The sequence below is a fragment of the Notechis scutatus genome, chromosome 1, assembly GCF_049901735.1.
Source record: "Notechis scutatus isolate UNSWTSFEM ecotype Mainland chromosome 1, rNotScu1.2, whole genome shotgun sequence".
In the NCBI taxonomy this organism is placed as follows: Eukaryota; Metazoa; Chordata; class Lepidosauria; order Squamata; family Elapidae; genus Notechis; species Notechis scutatus.
The window spans coordinates 125,227,740-125,250,143 of record NC_142009.1 but is presented as its reverse complement, the minus strand read 5'-3'; the positions used below and the strand labels follow the sequence as shown (position 1 = coordinate 125,250,143).

The following is a 22,404-nucleotide window of genomic DNA, read 5'->3' as shown; positions in this document are numbered from 1 at the left end:
TAGGAACCTGCTCCAATTAAAATTGTAGAAAAGGTGGAGGAAACTGAAAAAGTTAAAGAAGCTGATGAGTCTTCCGTTTCTGATACAACAAATCAACATAAAAACCACCTATTTGATCTCAATTGTAAAATTTGCACAGGTAGTATTCACAAGCTTGTTTAAGCGGCAATATAAATCCAATAAAAATAAATAAAATAAAATAAAACTGCTGATTGCCAGCAGTTCAGCAGTTTAAGTTCCACTGGTTCAGGGTTGACTGAGCCTTCCATCCTTCTGAGGTCGGTAAAATGAGGACCCAGATTGTTGGGGGCAATATGCTGACTCTGTAAACCACTTAGAGAGGGCTGTGAAGCTGTATATAAGATTAAGTGCTATTGCTATATGTGCTATTTGAACTTCTTGGTCCTTAGCACTTCTCAAGTTTAAGACCTAGAATAATGGCAGTTTCTCAGTGGAATTAATTGTAAAATGATATCCAGTTGTATTTCAACAACCCCAGGAAGTAAGTTAGACCAAGAAAGAATGAATGACTCAAGTCATAAAGTGAGTTTCATGGATAAATGATTATTTGAATTTGTGTCAGTCACTCCAGCCAATACTTCATTCTATGATGCAGGTCCTTCTAACAATCTAATCAGGGTGACTATTTCTCCCTTTACATCCAAGCTCGTTAAGAGTCTCTCCAAACCACAGCTTAAAATTGGAGATCTTTCATGTGCCCTAAAGTTTGAAGAAGCAAAGTAGATTTCAGAGGCACTGTGCAAGTCAGAGAAATGTAATGATTAAGCTTTTGATCTGGAGCCCTAGTTTCCATCCTCAGCCAGGGAAACTCACTGGATGACTTTTTGCAAATCCTTCTGCTCAGACCAACCTACAACAGGGAGGATTGTGCAAAAAAAAACAAAAAAAAAACCACAAAATGGATTGTGCTATCCATACTCTTTTGACCTGAATGAACAGTGGGATATCAATCAAATAAGTCAGAAATGGGATTCTGCTGCCTTGTCTACATTCAGAGGTTGCTGCATACCATAAATAATGTATGGAGGCTAAACTCAGTAAAATTAATGTCAAAGACCAAATTAACAAAATATGTTTTCTAACTGTTCAATTGGCTGATAATTTTAGAGTGGGCTGCAGAACCTGCAGGTAACCTGATGTTACTGAGTACAAATTTCTCTTCATTGATCTCATTTGTCATAGCTACTAGGAGTTGTAGTTCAGCAACATTTGTTTGCTACTGGCTATTTTTCTAACATGAAGTTTCAAAACTTCTGTGTTAGAAGGCAGTTAAGAACTTCTCTCTCCCTCAGAAGTTTCAGAACAAGAATATAGTTCTTAACTCTTTAGTTCAAATGAGCCTATCTCAAACTATAGTTAGAAGTATTAACAAACCAGTGAATAGATGAAGTTCAAAACAAAGGAATTTAAATCTGGCATAAAGGCTTCAGAACTGCACTTCACAGTAGTTCACTGCAGAGAAATAGGAAGATGGCAAGGTTGTTCAGGTTTTTTTTTATATAAAATTTCATCATTTGGGTACTGTTTGGAAAAAAAAATATTTTTTTATATTAAGTTCAATAAATTAAAATTAATTGACATCTCTTTGATAATGATCTAAACTTCATTTAACTGCTTGAGTCAGATTCTAGATATATACTGCTGTACTTTTAATTTCAACCAGCAAGATTTTTTAGCATTATTCCGGTTTGAGTTTTTTCGGCGACAGACTGAACCGCGTCTCTGCGTGGTTTCGATCCGTGCTCACCACTGAAGCTCCCCGAGCTGGCTGGTTTCGGAGCTAAGCCACCCCGTAGAGGTGGTGAAGAAGGGGGAGACTGCCTACAGGGTTGAGGAGAGCCGCATCTCTCCTCCCCAGCTGGCCATTACTCCCTTTCCCGAAGGCGGTTGTAGTGGTGGTCAGAAATGGCCACCACAAAGAAGAACTCGACTGGAAAAGAATGTGCAGGAGGAAGATAAGAAGAGAAAGTTTTGGTTGACCAGGTCAAACAACAAAAGCAACAAATTAGGTACCCTGGAATTGAAACTATTAAAAAAAACCAATAACATTGTTCCCTAAGAAGATTTCTAAGCTGCGAAGGAGAGAGAAAAGGGAAAGGATTTGATTTTTTTTTCTCCTCTTCCTATACTGACAGCTAAGAGACTTAAGCAAGAAATTGGAAAAAATTCCACTTTGACGTTAATAGGCATTTAATGCTGAAAATAAAAAGTCAAAGGGATAATAAAGATTTCTGGATAATTAAAACTTTTTGAAAACAGGAAAGGAGAGAAAAGGAATAAAAGGGCAGGATCTGGAAGGGAGGAGACTGCCTGGAATTAAAAAGAACTTACAGCAAAATCTCAACAAGACTTCCAAAAGATACATCTTAACTGAAACATCGCAACAAAATAGTAAAACCCCAGGAGGAGAAAGTGGAAAAAGAAATAAGAAACAGTTTGGGACTATTTGGATTACTTGGTGATCTCTGGATTCTTGGTTATTGCATTTGAATGACTAAAAATCAATCGGGTTGTTTAAAATTGTTTAATATGGCTCCACTTTTAGAAGAACTGAAAATGGAACTTAAAAAGTACAAAGAAGATGCACAAGAAGGGAGAGGTTCTTTTGGCTTCATATTTCAGTTCTTAGAAATGGAGATTTGGAACTATGAGAAACAACATGAAATGCCTGCAGAACAAGAAGATTGGGACAAAGAAGCCATCTTTAACGAACAAGTAATCTTAGGTTGGGGGGGGGGGGAGAAAAGGGGGAAAGAGAATGGAAAGTTTAAGATTGGGAAAAACAACCCCAAAAAGAATAGAGTGAAAAATAAGTATAAAATCAGAAAGCAACAGAAGAGGGAAATGCAGAAGAGAGAATTAGAAGTAGAGAGACAAGGGGGTAAAAAGGGGAGGGAGAAGAAGAGAGGGAAGAAAGAAAGGAAAAGAAGTTATAAACTACAGAAACAAAATATAGAGAAACAGGGCCTATTTAGAGATAATGGGTGAAAATCTAATAGAAAAAGGGATTCTGCAAAGGTACATAAGATAGTATCCTTATATTAGAAATAGAAATAATTTCAGAAAATATGAAACAATGTATGATTAAAATGTTTGATAAAATAGTTATCAATAGTGGAATGCTTGTCAATAAATAAATGTAACAAAATGAATATTTAATGATTTACAAAACATGTGAAGAGAAATAAGGGAAAAATTAATTATGGAGATTATATTTGTCTTTAAGGAAGTATGATATTTAATTGAAATGTTAAAGATGTTAAGATTTTAATGATTATTAATGATAGAACTGAATTGGAATGGAATGAGGGTTTATAATTACATATATTTATAATCCTTTTTTTAAAAGAATATAGTGTGTATTATAAAAATGTACCAAGCAGAATTTGATTGGAAGTTATGTATTATGTATTATATTGAAGGTCATAACCTTAAGGTATATATTGAAGTTTAAATAAGAGTTGAATGGATATAATTAAAAGATATAAAGGTATAAAAGATAAAAAGATTTTTTAGCATTATGGTGATAGCAGTAATTGTGACTATATATTACAATTATTTTAAACTGGCTTAATATGATAAATACTTGTTAAAGCGTTTTAATTTTTTTTTCAAGGTCGAATGGCACCACCCAGTGATGATCTTTCTGGAAAAAAAGTGAAAGTATCAGTTGGAGTTGCTCGGAAGCCATCAGATAATGAAGCTGACAATATAGCAGATGCGCTTACTTCAACAACAAACATCTTAGCTTTGGAATTATTAGAGGAAGATAAAGAGTTATCAAATCCAGGGTTTGCGTCCACTTCCAGCTCTAGGTAATCATTGTGATTGCTACTCAAGTGTGTAAGAAAATAGAAGCTACCATATGCACTTTGAATAAAAATGTTCTGCTTTCTTGGCTGAAAGCCGTTTTCCATAAATGAAGATAGGGAGTAAAACATTCCAAACAGAAATGAAAATTTTAAAAAATATCCAGGTTTTCAGACTGAATTGTAATATACCGTATATACTCGAGTATAAGCCGAGTTTTTCAGCCCATTTTTTGTGCTGAAAAAACCCCCTCGGCTTATACTCAAGTCAGATTCCCCTCTGAAAAAAAATGGTGTGGAGCTCCGGAGCTGGGCAGGCGCTTCCCTGCTTCCGTGTTTCCTTTGCAACTTTTAAGCATGGGGGTAATCGGAAGCAGAAAAGTTCTTGCATGAGGATATATTGTTTTTTCTTTTTTTAATTGTTTTTAGGGGGGGGGAAAGACCCACCGCCATGTGAGAATGCTCAGACACGAAATCTATCTGCCCAAAAATAAGTGTGTGTGTGTGTGGGGGGGATTTTTAACAGAGGGAAGATGTAGGGAGAAGGCAAAAGCAACGGAAGATCCTTCTGGGGAAACTGAGGGGGAGACTCACCCTTGGTCCAGATGAGCCCACTTCCCCGCCCCTAAGGAAGCAGAGGCAGCCAGCAAGGGCAGGCAAGCCCCACTTCAAGGACTCCGTCCGTCCTCGCTCCCACCCACCCACCCACCCAAAGCCACGAAGTCCCCCAATCGCGCAGCCCAGAATCGCCCTCCCCTCGGGGCAGCAACGACGCCCGGTGTTTCCCGAGACAAGAAGCTTCGCCGTGAAATGAAAGCGCCCTGGCTCTAGGCTCTAGGCTCAGAAAACAACGAGAGCCGAGGTTGCTTCGGCTCCGCTCAGCTTCATTTCCTCAGCCCCAGCTGCTTTCAGTCCGCTTGGGAGGAGGGGAGGAGGTGGTGGCGGCTGCTCGCGTTGTTTTCTGAGCTCTAGGCTCATAAAACAACGCGAGCCGAGGTCGCTTCAGCTCCGCTCAGCTTCGTTTCCTCAGCCCCAGCTCTTTCAGTCCGCTCGGGAGGAGGGGGAGGAGGTGGTGGCGGCTGCTCGCGTTGTTTTCTGAGCTCTAGGCTCATAAAACAACGCTGAGCCGAGGTCGCTCGGCTCCGCTCAGCTTCGTTTCCTCAGCCCCAGCTCTTTCAGTCCGCTCGGGAGGAGGGGAGGAGGAGGTGGCGGCTGCTCGCGTTGTTTTCTGAGCTCTAGGCTCATAAAACAACGCGAGCCGAGGTCGCTCGGCCCGCTCAGCTCGTTTCCTCAGCCCCAGCTGCTTTCAGTCCGCTCGGGAGGAGGGAGGAGGTGGTGGCGGCTGCTGCGTTTTCTGAGTTAGGCTCATACACGCTCGCTGCTCCGCCAGCCGTTCTCCTCCTCCCGAGCGGACTGAAAGCAGCTGGGGCTGAGGAAATGAAGCTGAAGCGGAGCCGAAGCGACCTCGGCTCGCGTTGTTTTATGAGCCCGCAGCCTAGAGCTCAGAAAACAACGCGAGCCGCCACCACCTCCTCCCCTCCTCCCAAGCGGACTGAAAGCAGCTGGGGCTGAGGAAACGGTTGAGCGGAGCCAGTGACCTCGGCTCGCGTTGTTTTATGAGCCTAGAGCCTAGAGCCAGGGGCTTTCATTGCACGGCGGAGCTTCTTGTCTCGGGAAACACCGGGCGTCGTTGCTGCCCGAGGGGAAGGCGATTCTGGGCTGCGCGATTGGGGGACTTCGTGGCTTTGGGTGGGTGGGTGGGTGGGAGCCAGGACGTTGACTTTAAGCGCTGCCGACCAAGTGTTTCACAAATACCAGTGGGACCTCCGTCCACCACCACCCCTCCCTCTTTTGCCTCCTTCCTTCTGATCAATCAGGTTTTCCCAGTATTTGCTCACAGCTGCGTGCTAGGCGTTGAACGCGGGATTTCTGATTCCCCTTACACGCGCGTGGATATGCGCGTGGGCGTTTTCTTCCGCCCACGGGCAGAGAACACTGACTTTCATGATGGTGAGATCATTTCCCAAATTAATTGATTCACTAACCCAAAAGAAGAAGATGTTGATGACAGTGAGAGGCAGGGTCACTCTCCCTTGCACGAAAAAAGCAAGAGCCGTTCTTATGATCTCTCTCTCTCCCCGTAATACAGTCAAGCCCTTTCCAGCATGCGCGATCCGCCCCCGCCGCTTTGCACCTTGCAAATGCAAAAACCCCGGGATTTTGCATTTGCAAGGTACAAAGCTGCAGCGGCAGATCGCGCGTGCTGGAAAGGGCTTGACTGTATTACGGGAGAGAGAGAGAGAGAGATCATAAGAACGGCTCTTGCTTTTTTCTTGCAAGGGAGAGAGTGACTCCTGCCTTCCACTGTCGTCATCATCATCTTTTGGGTTAGTGAATCAATTAAACCTTTCATGATAGTGATATTGTTTCCCAAATTTCCCTTAAATCAGGGAAGAAATCACAAAAAAACCTTTGGACTGAGAATAAGCCTGTTCCTACGATGCCATTTTTGTTCACTGCAGTGTGAAAAGTGTGAAAAAACACACTTCTTTTTCTTCATCTTCTTGTTCCCTATTTACTGGTCTCTTTCAAAGAGGAAATTGTGAACATCAAACTTATTCTCAACTGTCCTAGTGAAAGTTTTTATTGGTATCTATTTTTATTTTTGAAATTTACCAGTAGCTGCTGCATTTCCCACCCTCGGCTTATACTCGAGTCAATAAGTTTTCCCAGTTTTTTTGTGGTAAAATTAGGTGCCTCGGCTTATATTCGGGTCGACTTATACTCGAGTATATACGGTATGAAACTTTCAGAAATTTATTTGCCAAAAGTGAACATTACTTTGTTCCTTTTTCTCCTACTCTTTAACAGATTGAAATGCCTTGTTATTGCAGCACATTTATGCTTTTCATTTCAAGATGACATGAATCAATATAATACTATTATATAATAACAAAGCCATGCAATACAAGAATATTGTGAAAATAGTAAGAAAATTTGCATTACACAAATTGTAAATAATGAGAGTTTTTAACATTTCTTCTACCACCCACCATACTATTTTTCAAATTATTTAATCAGGGAATTTCAAAAGTCCTTTATAAAATGATGTGGGAAGTTTGTTATTCCAAAGGAGAAAAGGGTCTGGAAATGCTAAATACTGTGTCTTAGATCTTACTCTATATTCTTTAAATCACCACATAAGGGAAATAATTCTATAACCTGCATTCATATTATTTAATATAATTTGCTTTTAAATGAAATTTTATTTGATTTAACTGTTCCTTAGTTCCTCTCTTATTAAATAAGGAAAACTAAGTCCAGAAAGGGCAATCAGAAAGTATTCTTTTAACCCTGATTGAACATGGCAATCTTACAAACCTTCCCTTATATTATCCTAGAAATTAGGATAAATTCTGATTTCTTAAAAAAATGTGTATTCCCCCTCCCAAATTTGCTGTTCATCTATGATTCAAAGCAAAAATCCTTCAGCACATCAATAGGTTTCTGTACTTCAGGGGTGTCAAACTGGCAGCCCGTGGGCTGGATGTGTCACATGCAAGCCATGCCCACTCTAGCTCCACGAACGGGAAAAAGTCATGAAAAGTCACATTATGGCAATGTGATGCTGCAAGTTTGACAGCAGTGCTCTACTTTATCCTTTTGTTTGTTGCTTCTTAAAAAGTCCTTCCAAATGTTAATAGAGCTGTTTTGTATATCCAGAGGGGGAATATATCCAAATCAACTTTGTGATTTAATGTCTGCTCAACTTCTGTAGGGAATAAGTCATCTGTCGGACCTATTTGTATAGCGTTTAAATCCTCCTTCAAATTAATTTCATAAACATCAATTGCAGCCCATTCTTGTTTTGTAATTTTATATGAACATGCTCTATTAATTTTATGAATCGTCTGATCTATTCTGCCCAAAGGTTGAGCTGAAAGGTAGTTAAAATTTTTCACTAAGGATTTTTGCTCCATTTTCTTTATCCTCTGGCTCCCTTGTACAGTCCTCAAGGTCTTCTAATGAATACAATAGAACCTTGCTAATCTGAAGGCTCTTAATCTTTCCAAGATGCAAAGAATAAAGAAAATAATTGAAAAAGTGATTAAGATAAAAGGCTCAGTTAAGCGCAGTGTCCATGAAGTGCAAATTGGAGTTTGATGTAAATTCCAACTCTTAGCCCACTCCACTCATGAGCTGATCATAAAAAAAGACAATTTCCACAATCTAATGAAGAATAGCTGTCCAGAATCTCATGGACAATCTCACTTGTGTTCCTGAAAGATTATGCTGACTTAGAACTGGCGTCCAGTGTCAATTTCACTTGCAAAATTGTGTGGCTAACTAAGAAAAGTCAGCAAGGCCTCTTAACCATGGCACATACAGGAAGTTTCTTCCAAAAGTGTTTTCCATCTCTTTCCTTCTCACCCACCCATATTTAATGCAGTAAGTTGCTTACCACACTAAATTGCTTTGTTTTCCTTGATTCCTATGTTTTAGATCAGAAACACCTGGGACTGTTGAAAGTGAAACATTATTTTTAGCTCGCCTGAATTTCATTTGGAAAGGCTTTATCAACATGCCATCTGTGGCGAAGTTTGTTATCAAGGCTTACCCAATCTCTGGTTCATTTGAAAGTTTAACAGAGGTAATGTATGGTGTACTTAACAAATCTACCATTTTCTTGGGGATTTTCTGAATTTTCTTTTACAATGGACAATGAAATGTTGCAGTGTAAAATTACCGAGGATGGCATTAGAGCAATGTACTTTTTTGCACGTAGATTATGAAAGTTATATTTCTTTTATTGAGGAAAAAATACTGTCTTGTGTAAAAAAATATACATCTACTTTTCCATAGGATTTGCCAGATAGCATCCAAGTAGGTGGCAGGATATCACCACAGACTGTTTGGGAATATGTTGATAAAATAAAGGCTTCAGGTACAAAGGTAAAAAAGTATTTGTAATATACTTTTTTGTAATATAATATGGCATTAGATGCTCAATGTTCTTTGATTTTTAAAAAGAATAGGATTTCATGCTGGTGCTGTTATTACCTGAAATAAATTAATCAGTACTGTTTGCATGAAATCCAATGCAGAAAACAAATAAATCGCACTGTTCCTTATTCAGTAATGAATCCAGTAGCTAGATGATGTACTCATTTTCAGTATATGGGAGATAAATTAAGATACAGAAAAACCCAGGGGATGAGGAATATTATAAATAAAGAAAAGAACTTGTAGCTATGATACTTGTACATATTCCCATTTCAGAAATACTGTTAAGCACTAAAATTCTTTTTGATATAGCTTGTATGTCATTTCTCTGTACATTGGTGGCATCTAAAACATCCTTCAATTTATGACAAATGATTTTATTTTGATTCATGTTAATGTTTCATGTATTCAAAATACATAATATGGTTTAATGCACAACTTTGTTTCAGTACCCATTTTTTGAGATAATCATTTACTATGTTGCATAAATTTTAAAGTTTGCCTTCCTCATAGGTTTACAAATTAGGCTTACAAATTAGATCCGTTTAAATAGTCTAGCATTTAATTACCATTGTTTTGAGATAGCTTCAAACTGCATGTGTCTTCCTGGTATGCAACAGCAATATGAAAAACTGGAGCATTCTCTCTTATTTACTGATTTACTTATTAAATTTGCATACCATTCATTTGATGATCAAGCAGCTCTGGATGATAATCATGAGTGAATTTTCCGGCATCTAAAATCAATGAAGTACAAACATTTTGTTACCCCTATGAATGAAAATTGATGTATGTGTGTATTTATTTTAAGAACATGGTGATAATTAATAAATGTTTTCCTTTTTTCATAATAGGAAATATGTGTGGTTCGTTTTACTCCTGTTACAGAAGAGGATCAGATTTCATACGCTTTGCTTTTTGCGTACTTCAGCAGCAGAAAACGTTATGGTGTAGCAGCGAATAATATGAAGCAAATCAAGGATTTATATATTATCCCTTTAGGTGCTTCTGATAAAATTCCACATCAGTTAGTACCCTTTGATGGTCCTGGTAAGTAAGAAAGATAGGCTGAACAATCCTTTGCACTAAAGTATTATTGATTTAAAAAAAAAAACTAAGAACAATCTCCTTTTTAATTTTCTGAATTTTTTTTAAACTATGCTAGAACTAAAATAGTTTGACGATTTATTGCAGAGCATTCATGAATATTGGAAATGAAGCTTTGCATATTTTTTCAAAGAGCAAACATGCATTTCTTTCTCTGTTTAGCTCATGGATAGAATTAGTATTCTTGATTTAACAGATAAGTATTTTACAGTGTAAAATGTACTTTTACATAGCAATTATTTGGAGAGTGAAATTTTGTCAGTGCTTCTTAAAATACAGTACATTTTGTAACATCAGTGAACCATTTAAGCTAATTGGCATTGTAGAGACTCAGGGTGGCTTGTTTTAATTGAAAAAAAAAATCCAAGATACATGTTTCCCATTATTACATTGCTCTTTTTTTAATATGCTATATATGTGTGTGTGTATGTATGTGTGTAGGAATTGAAGTCCATCGTCCCAACTTGCTGCTGGGATTGATAATTCGTCAGAAGCTAAAAAGGCAGATCAGTGCTGTGGCTAATTCGACCATTACCCAAGCTGAAGAAGGTCCTGAAAATTTGCAACCAGAGAAAAAAAGTAAACTGAACAAATCGGAAGTCCTTCATTCTGAGTTAAATGAAAGAGAAGAAGAAAATGATTTCTTTAATTCATTCACTGCAGTACTGCACAAGCAGAGGATCAAATCCCAACAATGTAGCACAGAAGAAGTCACAGTGAATGAACCTGCTGTGGAGAACATCAAACTTGAACCCCCCAAACCGCTACGGTTCCTTCCTGGGGTTTTGGTTGGATGGGAAAATCAGTCATCTGCTCTCGAACTAGCAAGTAAGCCACTGCCAGTAGATGACATTCTTCAAAGCCTTTTGGATACTACAGGGCAGATGCCTGAACATATCCAACCAACAGTAGACACTTCGATTAATGAAGATCTGCCTTTATTAGAGAAAAGGACCAACGTAAAGGAAGAAAACATAGACATTCCAGTGGGTGTTGAAGATACAAGGCATAAAAAGGACAATGCAAAAGAAACCATCAACAATACTTTAGCAGTGGATGTATCAGTAGATTTCCCTTGCTCTTCAGGAACTCTTACAAGTCTGAGTCTTAAAGAGAAACCACCAGATGTTTCCACTGAGGTATTTTTAGCAAACTTAACTATTCTATCACAGAATAAGGAAAACCAAGAGACTCCAGAAAACAGTTTAAAGTTGGGTGATGCAGATAATGTTCCTCAGGAAAATAAAAGATCCATAGATTTTCCTGTTCCTTCCAATGCTGGAAAAGGAGTTGGGAGCAATAATGTTGGAACAGTATCTGTTGATACTATGACCATGCATAGTTCCAAATCTCCACCATTCATTAATCTTAAGAGAGACCCAAGGCAAGCAGCTGGACGAGGCCAACAGAACAATAGTTCAGAAAGTGAAGGCGATAGCACTAGAAGTGAAGATATACAGCAGCTTGATACTTTAGAATCTGAACGGTCAAAAGTCGATAACAAGCAGACTTCAGGAAATGAATTAGCTTCAGATCAGACCGATAACCAAGCATGCAAGACAACATTGGTTTCAAATGCATCTAAAGGAGATGGTGAATGTACCTCACAGCTTAAAGACGCTCTGATGCAAAACATTGAGACTGGAAATTCTGAGAGAGAATTATTGCCACCGCCGCCGCCACCCTCTTCATCAACATCATTGTCATCTCAGTTTGAAGCGGAAAATACAAGTCATCAATGTGACTTCAGTACCAAATTACCTGCCACAAGTGGAAATTTCTCACCAATTAGGACTCCTCAACCCAATTTCCCCCCCGCTAAAACAACTCCTCCTGGTTTTCAATTTCAAGGGGCCATTGCCCCTAATTTCTCCCCACCAAACACTCCTATATTTGGGTTTCCCCATCATCTGCCCCCACCGCTCCTTCCACCCCCAGGCTTTGGTTTTGCTCAAAGCCCTCTCATGCCTTGGCCCTCCGTACTTCACCTGCCAGGTCAGCTACCCCACTTTGTTGGACCAGTTACACCAGCCCCTCCCATCACTCAGAAACCATCAAGATTCTCAGGGCCTGAACACTTTTATCAAAACAAAAACACTAGGAGACACGAAAGGCGTCACAGTGATCCCTGGGCAGGCCGACAGGGTCCTCATGTGGAGAGGGCCTTCAGTAGGAGGAAGAATGATCAACACAGGCAAAGGTTTTATAGCGAATCTCACCACCCCAAAAAGGGCAGGCATGACTGGGAGTTGGATCCTGAAAGAAGTCGACACCGAGACCGAAGTTCAGAGAAAGAGAGGGAAAGGAAAAACAGGGAGGAAGGCCATCGAGACAAAGAGAGGTTGCGGTTTTCACATAGTGATAAGGATTCTGAAAGCAAATCCTCACAAGAAAGTAGAAATCCTGAAAAGAAGGATGTTCCTAGAATTGAAGAGCGCTTTCACGAAAAAGAGAAAGAAAGAGAAAAGAGTAGGGAACGGCCAAAGGAGCAAGACAATGAAAAGAACCGAGAAAGGCATCACAAAGACAGGGACCAGAGTGATCGGGGTAAAAACAAAAGGTGAAAGGAAAAAAAATGAGAAAGAAGACACAGTCTGTCTTCTAGTTCTAAACAAATAGAACATAATATGTTTAAATATGTCCTAAAGCTGTCTGTATAATATATGCTTGGATATAATTGTGCCATCAATACTTTCTTTTTATATTCAATGTTTAATGTTTTGTAGGACTAAGTCTGTTCTGGTACCAGTCTGTGTACCGCACATTCATTTTCTTTTACAATCTCTTGACATAGGAGTAGAGTTGAATAGTTGGAAGATTTTACTCTGCTTGTATAGAAAAATGACTGAAAGGGGCTTCTTTTAATATGCAATAAAAGACACATTACAGATTCTTTGTCAAATTGGGCTTCAGTTGAGCTATTTGTAGCCTTTGATGATTTGTACTTTGCATTTGGAGCTGCTCCAGCAAACATGAAGATGGATTTGTTGTGTTAAGTATGACAACACAGCACTGGCTTTGAAAACGAGAGATTGTAATGCAGCCCTATTCCAATGCATATGAATTCAAAAGATTCCAAAGAATAAGGAAATGGTGGCGGCAGAGGGAATTCCACCTGTATTAATTATTAATCATTGGGCATCTCTGATAGAAGTGGCCTGTGAGCAGATACAGTCCAGATTTTACTGCTTTGGGGCACACTTTTTAGTGGGCTATTTTGCAGCTTTAACCTTTCCATCATTGATGGGTCACCTCCTGAAATGAATAAAACTAATGACTTCAATTAGTGTTGGGACTGGAATTAAATATATTTGTCCACTTTTAATCGTTAAGCGCCATCTAGGAGAATTTGCTGGAGTTCTCAAGCTTTGGTCATTGGGTTTTTATCGGCAACAACAAAGCCTAGATCAAGGTTGACTGTGTTTTCCACTTCATCTGCACAAAGGCTTTTTTTTTAATGTGACCACCACCACTCCTGATGGCAATTTAAGAACCCTAGCTTTCAGCTGAAATTAATATTTTAGCTATTTCTCATGCTTTGAAAACTTGAATACCTGAGCTTGTACATGAGACTTGTGTTTTACTATTCTTTATATTATAAAATGTAAATATTTTAAGGGGTATTTTGATTCTACAAATGATAACCTTCTCACAGTTGTTTGCTTGATTTTAATAGATGTGGAGCAATAGGCTATATACCAGTATAACAGAAAGATGTATAAATATGGCTTGCCTTTACAGTTCATGACTGGTAATTTTTAATAACCCACAGGGTTTTTAATAAATAGATCAGTAAAATGTGATTTTTCTGTGAAATATTATAGTATATTGGTTTCTCTGTTAGATATCATTGCACTACTCTGTTCAACATCCTATTTTGAAGTATTTAGTAAAATTAAGAGCATTGTGCATAAAAAAAGAAACCTTTAATTAAACCGCCTTACCTATGAACATAGATTTTGCACTTTGGTATAAGAAAAACTATCTCTCAATAATATGTGATTAAAATAAATTGTTAGGCTATTTTAAAATCTTATTTAAATATAATAGCCAGTTTGCAAACCTTGCACATGGCTTTATTTAGTCAAATTAAAAATGCTATATCATAAATTGCTTGATGGTACCTTTTTTGTTTTAAGTGATGGTCCAAAATGTTGACTCATTCATGCATATAATCAGTCTACATTTTCAACAGAAATGCAAGCATATGCTAGGTTTAGGATAAATTCTTGTTTGTGTGTAGGCACTGAGGACTTTTCCTGGAATTTTCCCGTAAAAGTGAGTAGAGTAACATTGGCACAAGACCCACCCATAATTACTTTCAACCTTTCTTGTGAAACCCTTTAATTAGTGCTCATTTTCAGCTATCTAACTCTCCCAAGGGCTCTTACTATATGTCTGTCATGGAAAGAAGATAACAAGCTTATTATTCATAATAATTTTTGCTGCAAAAATGAAAAAAACTACTGGGAGGACGAGGTTGAAAAGGTTTTGGAAAATGAGACCTTATGGGAATTTAAACTTCAAACAGACAGGCCCCTTATTCATGATATGTCTGATAAAACAGCTATTGAAAACAAGAAAATCTTCTTAGGACTGCAAGTTTGGATGCTTATGGAAAAAGAAATCTGCTGTTACACCAGTTGTGATTGGAGCCCTTGGAGCAAAGGATTTCATCCATATTTGGAAAATGTTTTAATTCATCAGAACTGAACACCCTAATTTTACAAAAATAGCCACTTGTTTGGAATTGCATACATCCTTAGTTGCTACCTTAATAATTGATAGGTCTTTGGTTAGGACTTGATTTATTAAGTATTCACCAAGCTTAGTCTGAATCTAACAGTAGATTACTCATAATAAGTATGCAATTACTTTTATTCCAGCTTTATTATTTTTTATAAATAACTCAAAATAGTGAATATATCTAGTATTCCTTCCTTCCTTCTTTCTGTTTTTCCCACAACAACAACTGTGAGATGAGTTGGAGTCAGGGAAAGGGTCACCCAAGATACCCAGCTTTCATGCCTCAGATGGGACTAGAACTCAAATCACTCAGTTTCTAGCCTGATGCCTTAACCATTAGACCAAACTGGCATAGTAACAGTAATATCATCTGCCTATCACTGACTTTGAGGAGAACACAATAGGTGGACAAAAATGTCAAATCCAGTCTAAACATGGGTGACTGTGCGACTAACCATAATAATAAAGTATGGTTGCATGGGTGTCACACTTTGATCATGAAATTGGAGTTTCTTCTGAATTTTAAATATTTACACTTTCCAATTTGTGATATTTTATTAATATTTATTTGGATATTTATGTAGAAGTATAAGATGTTCTCCGAATAGTCTCATCATAATCAGTGGGAGAATCCTGCAGGTAAGCTTATGAGCAGATTAGAAGATCAGTGCTTCAAAGACTGAAATCCTAAATACACTTCCACATAAATATAACTAGGAATAGAGTATTAAACTTACTATACATAAAAAAGTTTTAAAATGCTAAATATTTGCTATATATGCCCCCCCCCCATTCCTCCAAAATAATCAGTAGATACAATCAGAAATCTAGCATCAGGTATTTTTTTTAAACAACTACAATGTGTTATGATTTTCTTTCTTTGGCTCTTCCTGAGATGCTAGTTCATATAACAGTGATGGCAGCTTGTTAGGTAATCAGTTTGGAATAATTTGTTCTGTAAGGTATGAGTATAATGAATACAAATTTCAGACATAATATTCTTCCGATTAAAATCGGAATTCTGATTTTTTTGGGAATCCCCCCCCTTTCCCCTCACCCCTTCTCCTCCTTCCCCTCCCCTCGGAGGCCCCGAGTCAGGAGTTGCTGGCGCGGCTCCGGTCCCGCGTTGCCTCAGGAAGGGAAAGGCAAAAAGGAAGAGCCGCGGTGGCGCTTTGCAACGGCAGCAGCGGCTCCTGGTTTTGCCTTTCCCTTCCCGAGGCAACGCGGGACTGGAGCCGCGTGGAGCTGCGCCGGCGGTAGCAACTCCTGACAGCCCCAGCCGGATACCTGAGCGGAGCCCGGGCGGTGCAAGCGGAGGCCGCTGAGCGGCAGGAAAAGGGAGCTGGGCCAGCCACAGACCAGCCTCCGTGCAACACGCCACCGCCTGGCCCTGGCGAGGGAAAGCAGCGGGCGCTCCCCAGGCGCGCGGCGGGGGGGTCTCTTGGCCGGCCCCGATTTTTTTTCAGAGCAGAATATCATGCCTGAAATTTATAGTTTAATTAATTGTAGAATGAGCAAAGGGCTGTGCAGAATAATATTTCTTGGTTCAACATTTTCCATACCTCAAAGACCTTACAAATAAAAATCTAGACTAAGAAAGTTGAATTGACAAGGTTTTTGTTCTATTTTATTATTGCAGATTTCAAATAAAATATGAGAAGTCCTTATCCTAAAATAGAGAAGTACATAGGAAGAAATGGTGTTACTAAAAAAGTAGGGACTAAAAGAATGATCAAAGGCTTTCCAAAACATTTCAAGGAAGTAAAGTGAACAGGCGACGTGTATTGTCACATGTTATGAGGCATAATTTGAGGCAGGAGGTACAACAACAAAACATGGATAATCCAGGGAATTTCAATACAACTGGTAGAAAAGCATTAAAATAAGATTCCCTTATGTGTAAATTAAAACTATAGGCTATGTTACATATAGTTCATTCCACCAATTATTGGTAAAATTAAATGAGAACCATAATCTAATAACAGCAACCTCAGGAAAGGGAGAGATACCAATAGAGAATATTTGTACCAAAGATGCTTTTTCAAAAGGCAACTGGACTTTTCCTTAAGGATATTTCGCTTCTCATCTTCAGAAGCGAAACATCTTCAAGGAAAAAGTCATCTTTTGAAAAAGCACCCTTGGGACAATCATGATTGGATGATTGAGTATCTCCATAGACATTAAAAATATTTATAGCTCAGGGTTGAAATGTGGGATCCTTAATGCTCTCAGAGCCTTAGTTGTTTTCTTGCAGATGTTTCATTACCCAAATTAGGTAACATCTTCAGTGTTAGTATGGATTAGGGTTCACTGAGTAAAAAAATATGATTTTGGAAAAATGTACCTTAAAGATGGAAGACGTGTAACATAGCGATTAAAATTATTTTCTAACAAAATAATGCTCCTTTAATTGTCCATCACTCTTCCAAACTCCATAGCTTCCTTATTTAATGCTAATAGTTTTACATTTTAGCAAGAACATACCTGCTTCCATGAAATTAATTGCTTTCAATGATAATGGATCTCCCCAAGTACTCCCCAAGTATATATTGTATTGTTTCTTTCCCTGAAAAAATGTGGGTTTTGTAAGAGAATTGGGGCGTGCTTTGTTTTTCATTGTATTAGGCATTTATTTTTGGAATATATTTTAAAGCTGAGGAAAGATCTCTCTGAAATTTATTAACCATTGTTTATGTTTTGATATGATTTAATTGCTCCCTAAGAAGAAAGCTACTGCTCACAAAAAATAAGCATAGAAAATAAAAGCTCTGCCACTTTCAAAGTAATATTACAGGTGGTCTTTGACCTATAACCATTCATTTAGTTACCATTCAGTTACAATAGCATTTGAAAAAAGTGACTGATAACCATTTTTCACTTACACCCATTTCAGAATCCCTTTGGTCATGTGATCAAAATTTAGAGGCTTGGCAACTGGGTCCTATTTAGGATGGTTGCAGTGTCCCAGGATCATGTGATCAACTTGTGCAATCTGAAAAGCAAAGTCAACGGGCAATCCGGATTCACTTAACTGTGTTGCTAACTTAACTGCAGTGATTCACTTAATAACTGGCAAGAAAGGTCATAAAATGGGGCAAAACTTACAACTGTCTCCCTTAGCAACAGAAATTTGGGGGTTAAGTGTGGTCATAAGTAAAGCATCACCTGTACTTGCAGTAACAAACTATGTGATCTATTCTCTACTATTAGCTGATACATTTTTAATGACAATGTGTAATACGGTAGGTTGAAATAAGAAACATTAACTGTATTCTTTAATAGCCACTCTTATCTTGTGGATTTGTCTTAGGAACAACCATGACTCTGGTTGACTTGAACTCTGAATAATAAGTCTAAATATTAAGTTTCTTGGACATTAAAATTTTTGCAATTCAATTTGATGAGAAGGAAATATTAAAATCATGTAGATAGCTGAGGATAGGAAAGAATAGAAGGAAGTGGAACTGAAACAGAAAAGAGTCAAAAGACATTGATTTGAGAGGTTTCACAATTAAATGCAGGTGGGTGATTCTGGTCAAGGTGGTGAGAAATATTAAGAATGAATCATGAAGAGTACATAAAAGACAAAGTCAGCAATTGTTAAGCATAAAGGAAACACGAAGAATCAAAATCAAATTAGGATTAAGGTAAATAAATGACCTTCAAGTCAGACTGCATGATTGGAAGAATTAAGTGGGCAATCAAGGAACACAGAAGCAATCCATGAAAGCAACTGTTGAATTTAATACTTCGTATAAAATAAATCAGACAAGCAATAGGCTGCAGATTACAAGTGTTCTATTATGAACCATCTACAGTATAATTATGCCTTCCCAGAGTCTACCAGAGTAAGCTACTATTACAAATTTAAATAATACAGCCTTGTCTCTCTTGCTTGGTTACTCCTTATCTCCGCTATATATATTATACCCTTGTCCCTTAGTTAGATTTATTTTTTTTGAATCCTGAAAAAGGGCAACATCCTTTATTTTACCAATTAGTTGTTGTTTAAATAGTCCTGAGGTGACGTCACTTACTCTCCTATCAAGTCCAAACCCTCCAAAATAGCAAATGCCCCCATAGTTTAGAACAGTATATTTTTTCTGTGGATCAAGATCTTCAGAAAGAACAAGTTCCTCATCAAGATACACTTCAATGAGAGTCCAGTTTTGCACAATGTCAACAAAATGCCATTTTTTGCAGCACATCTTTCTTTGGTGAATAAGAGGGATGGCAATTCTTTCTCCTAAGTTAACTACAACTTTTAGCATTCCATTTTCAAATCCTACTCCAAGGAAGTCATTATCTTCATCTTCAGCCTTTCCTAACCAAACAAGCAAACCATCCATTTGACTGGTGGTAAAATTGAAAGAGATCCTAGTAAATCTGAGATCTCTCTCTTCATAATTGGTATCGATGTACTTGATGTATGAATTGCCTGTGAACTTTGCAATCAAAAATGAGAGTTGTTTTTCACACCACAGGCCTGTCCAGCCAAGTTTACAGGCACATGTATATGAAAATAAAACAGGGTTGGGTATACAAACGCTGCCATGGAGACACTTACTATGTGAACAATAAATAGACTGCTCACATGTCTTCCCCATCCATTGCTTGGGGCACAAGCAAGAGAAATCAGACTCTATAACTTTACATTTCCCATTGTTTTTACATACTCTATAGCCACAGGGTGTTCCATCGCAATCTCCTATATTGGAACCACTTTTTGCTCCTTTCTCAGTGAGTTTTAATTCTTTGCCATTGACAAAGACCTCCCTAATGCAGCCAGTGAAGCCAGTGGGCACATTCTTAATTGCCCTGGGATTAACCAAGTTTAAGGAAGGTAGTCCTCCTACATAGAAATCAGTTTGTGTATCTAAGGAAGTCATGCCATTGGTAGCTTTCTGAGTTACATTGATTCCATCAAGATCCAAGTAGCCTTCGTTGCCAACTCTTCCTGCTTTAATTAAAAGCCAGGTCTTATTTGTGCTATGGACAGGTTGGAATGTCTGTAAAACAACTGTTCTGTCCCCAAGGCTGTAACGTAGTTGTATATATCCATTTGCCAAAGTGATACTTAGGAAGTCACCTAAAGAGAAGAAGATGCAACACATTAGTATCTCTGAGAAATAAAAGATTAACTAAACATTAAATTGGCTTTCAGCAGTCTGATATCTTCCATATGTGTCAACATTACAACATCCAGAATGCCAAGCCAGCATTAGATATCACTCTGCCATTACTTAGTAATCTGAAGATACTCAGATGAATCTCATGGTGCTTGCTTGTTAAGGTTTACATAACTAGTAAAACAAGGGTTGCATTGCTAAGCTTTATATAATAGCAACTGAAGAAAAGTTTGGGCTTGTTTGTTATACATAATGTGTTTTGCAAACCAAGCAATGACAAACCCTCTGTTTTGGCTGCCACTAACCAATATTCTCCTGGGCCTTTCTTCATTCTACATATGTTTGCTTTGGCAGGCTTCTTGGAAGGCAAACATGACAAATGCAAACTCTTTTTCTTTTAAAGGCTCAAAGACTCAGTGGTTTGAAATGTATGTTTGTGGCACCGAGTAAATTTCCTATCAAGGCTTCCTCTTCTGTTACATATACTCTTTTCTTAAATACAGCAAAGCAAGCCTCATTGAATTTAAATAGAAATCTTTTTCAAGAAACCATATTTAAAATTTCATTTTTGTGAATATTGAGCACTATTATGGTATTTTTTTATTTATTTTTCTAAATAAAAGATTAGGAGCCCATTTTTTTCTTTTAAATGATGTCCTGGTTTGAATTTGGGTTTCATGAGTGCTGGGGAATTTGAGAGGGAAAGAGAGAAAGTTTCCCTAAGATACATGGTGTATGCTTCTTGCATTTGGGCTCGATTTGGCTCAGGTAGGGTGAGAAGTGGTAGATGTAAAAAAAACCACATTTTCCCACCAGTGAAGCTGGATGGAATGTTTATTGAGTTGCAATTTGTCACTAAAATAACACTTTCCATTTTCTTTGGATTTGAAATTTCACATCCTGTTTTAGTCTTAAAGTAATACTTTAGAGAATCAGTAACCCACCTTTATTAAAATGTATCCAAGCAGAAAAATATAGCTGTTGTAAGTTGATGTATTTTGCTGCTACAAACAGGTTTTCCTTTGGAATAGTTAACCTTGGTCGCAGTCTTTTAACAGATAATATGTGCAAAGGTATCATTTAATAGATCGTCCAGCATTTGCCTTGTACTACAGAGGTGGTATTCAGCAGGTTCTGACCAGTTCTGGAGAACTGGTAGCGGAAATTTTGAGTAGTTCAGAGAACTGGCAAATACCACCTCTGACTGGAGATTTTACAGTATCCTTCCCGTGCCACGCCCACCAAGCCTTGCCCACAGAACCGGTAGTAAAAAAATTTGAATCCCACCACTGTTGTACTACCTTCACATCTCAAAGGAAATCTAATTGTTTTTCTTAAAGCTCAAAGAACAGAGATGCCAGCACTTGTGACTTATTTGGAGAGGCATAGTTTAACCCTAGATAATGACATAGTAGGGGCTTTGACCTGTTCCTATTTGAAGGGGCAAAGAAAGAAAGCACTTTTATTTTGTTCCATTTAAAAACTATGTTTATAATGTACAAAGAAGCAAAAAAAATTGAAAGGAGTAGTAAGTGGAGTAAAATATGATAGCAAAATACCCTTCACTTTATTTGCATAGTCTTTCTGAAAGGTAGAAGAATAAGACAATCTACCTTGAACTTGGGTTCAAAATTTTGAAAAATCACAAAGGCAACTTTTAGTTCTTTTATAGGCTTCTATCTTCCACTTCCATCATGGGCACAAATCTTCCTTTTGATTGTTTTTCTGTTTACGTTAACATAGCAGTTTAAAGCAGGGGTCTCCAAACTTGACAACTTTAAAACTTGTGGACTTAAAGGAACTCCCAGAATTCCTCAGCCAGCAAAGTTGCCAAGTTTGGAGACCCCTAGTTTAGAGCCTCGAAAGAAGTTTATGAGAAAGGGTATCTGACTGATCAAAAGCCCCTGATCCCGATCTTTTTACTCAGACAAAACTTCATGCTTTTAAAATCTTCTTTTCCTTTGGGCAATGTCCTAGATTTTCCTCACAGAGTTCAGAGTTCAAAGAGAATAAATACATTCCATGATCTTACCTTTAAACTTCCCCTATTTTAACCTGATGAGAAACCTCAAATATTTTATTTCAGAAACATAAGAGCACACATTTTAAAAAATAGCAAGGAAATGGTACAAAAATGGCAACAGGGCTGACATGAGTAGTATGACAAAAATGGCAGTGGAACTGAACATGAGAAAATGTTTCAGTGCTGTGAACAAATGATTGGCTGGTACATTTTGTCCATCCAAGCATGAGGCATGAGTGATAGGGCTGTAAGCCAAAGGGGGCAGTGGATTTGCTTGTTGCTCCACTGGCTGCCTGAAGTGTCCTGAAAAGCTGGAATAGGCCTGGACACCGGAAGTTCCCCTTCCCTGCTGTAGCCCTTTGAAACAGTATTAGGAAGTATCATTTAAAGCAAAAGTTTCTAAAATGAGCAGATTATGGAAGCAGATGAAAGATTCAGAAAATCTGGCAGGCTCACATTCTTTGGATGGAGTGATTGATGCTAATTGTCCAGAAATAGGATTCTTTTTGAAACGGAAAATCTTCATGCTTCTCAGAGCTACTGACTATGTTAGGAGAGGCCTGTC

At 38.1% G+C, this 22,404-nt stretch overlaps 2 protein-coding genes across 12 annotated transcripts in view; one reads left to right on the top strand and one right to left on the bottom strand.

Moving 5' to 3' along the window:
* PHF3 (PHD finger protein 3) overlaps window positions 1–13,744 on the top strand; it is a 74,522-nt gene extending 60,778 nt beyond the window's left edge. For all 11 annotated transcript variants that reach the window (XM_087945254.1, XM_087945251.1, XM_087945223.1 and 8 more), the window contains 6 exons: window positions 4–139; window positions 3,638–3,836; window positions 8,334–8,481; window positions 8,694–8,783; window positions 9,689–9,884; window positions 10,383–13,744. In XM_087945254.1, coding sequence (XP_087801380.1) covers window positions 4–139; window positions 3,638–3,836; window positions 8,334–8,481; window positions 8,694–8,783; window positions 9,689–9,884; window positions 10,383–12,505 — 2,892 coding nt within the window. In that variant the 3' untranslated portion in view covers window positions 12,506–13,744. The remainder of the gene's footprint in view (window positions 1–3; window positions 140–3,637; window positions 3,837–8,333; window positions 8,482–8,693; window positions 8,784–9,688; window positions 9,885–10,382) is intronic.
* A 4,244-nt stretch (window positions 13,745–17,988) lies between these two features.
* Window positions 17,989–22,404, bottom strand: part of EYS (EGF-like photoreceptor maintenance factor) — a 169,594-nt gene continuing 165,178 nt past the window's right edge. Inside the window, exon 13 of the mRNA XM_026665113.2 lies at window positions 17,989–19,776. Within this exon, the coding sequence (XP_026520898.2) occupies window positions 18,587–19,776 (1,190 nt within the window). The 3' untranslated portion in view covers window positions 17,989–18,586. The remainder of the gene's footprint in view (window positions 19,777–22,404) is intronic.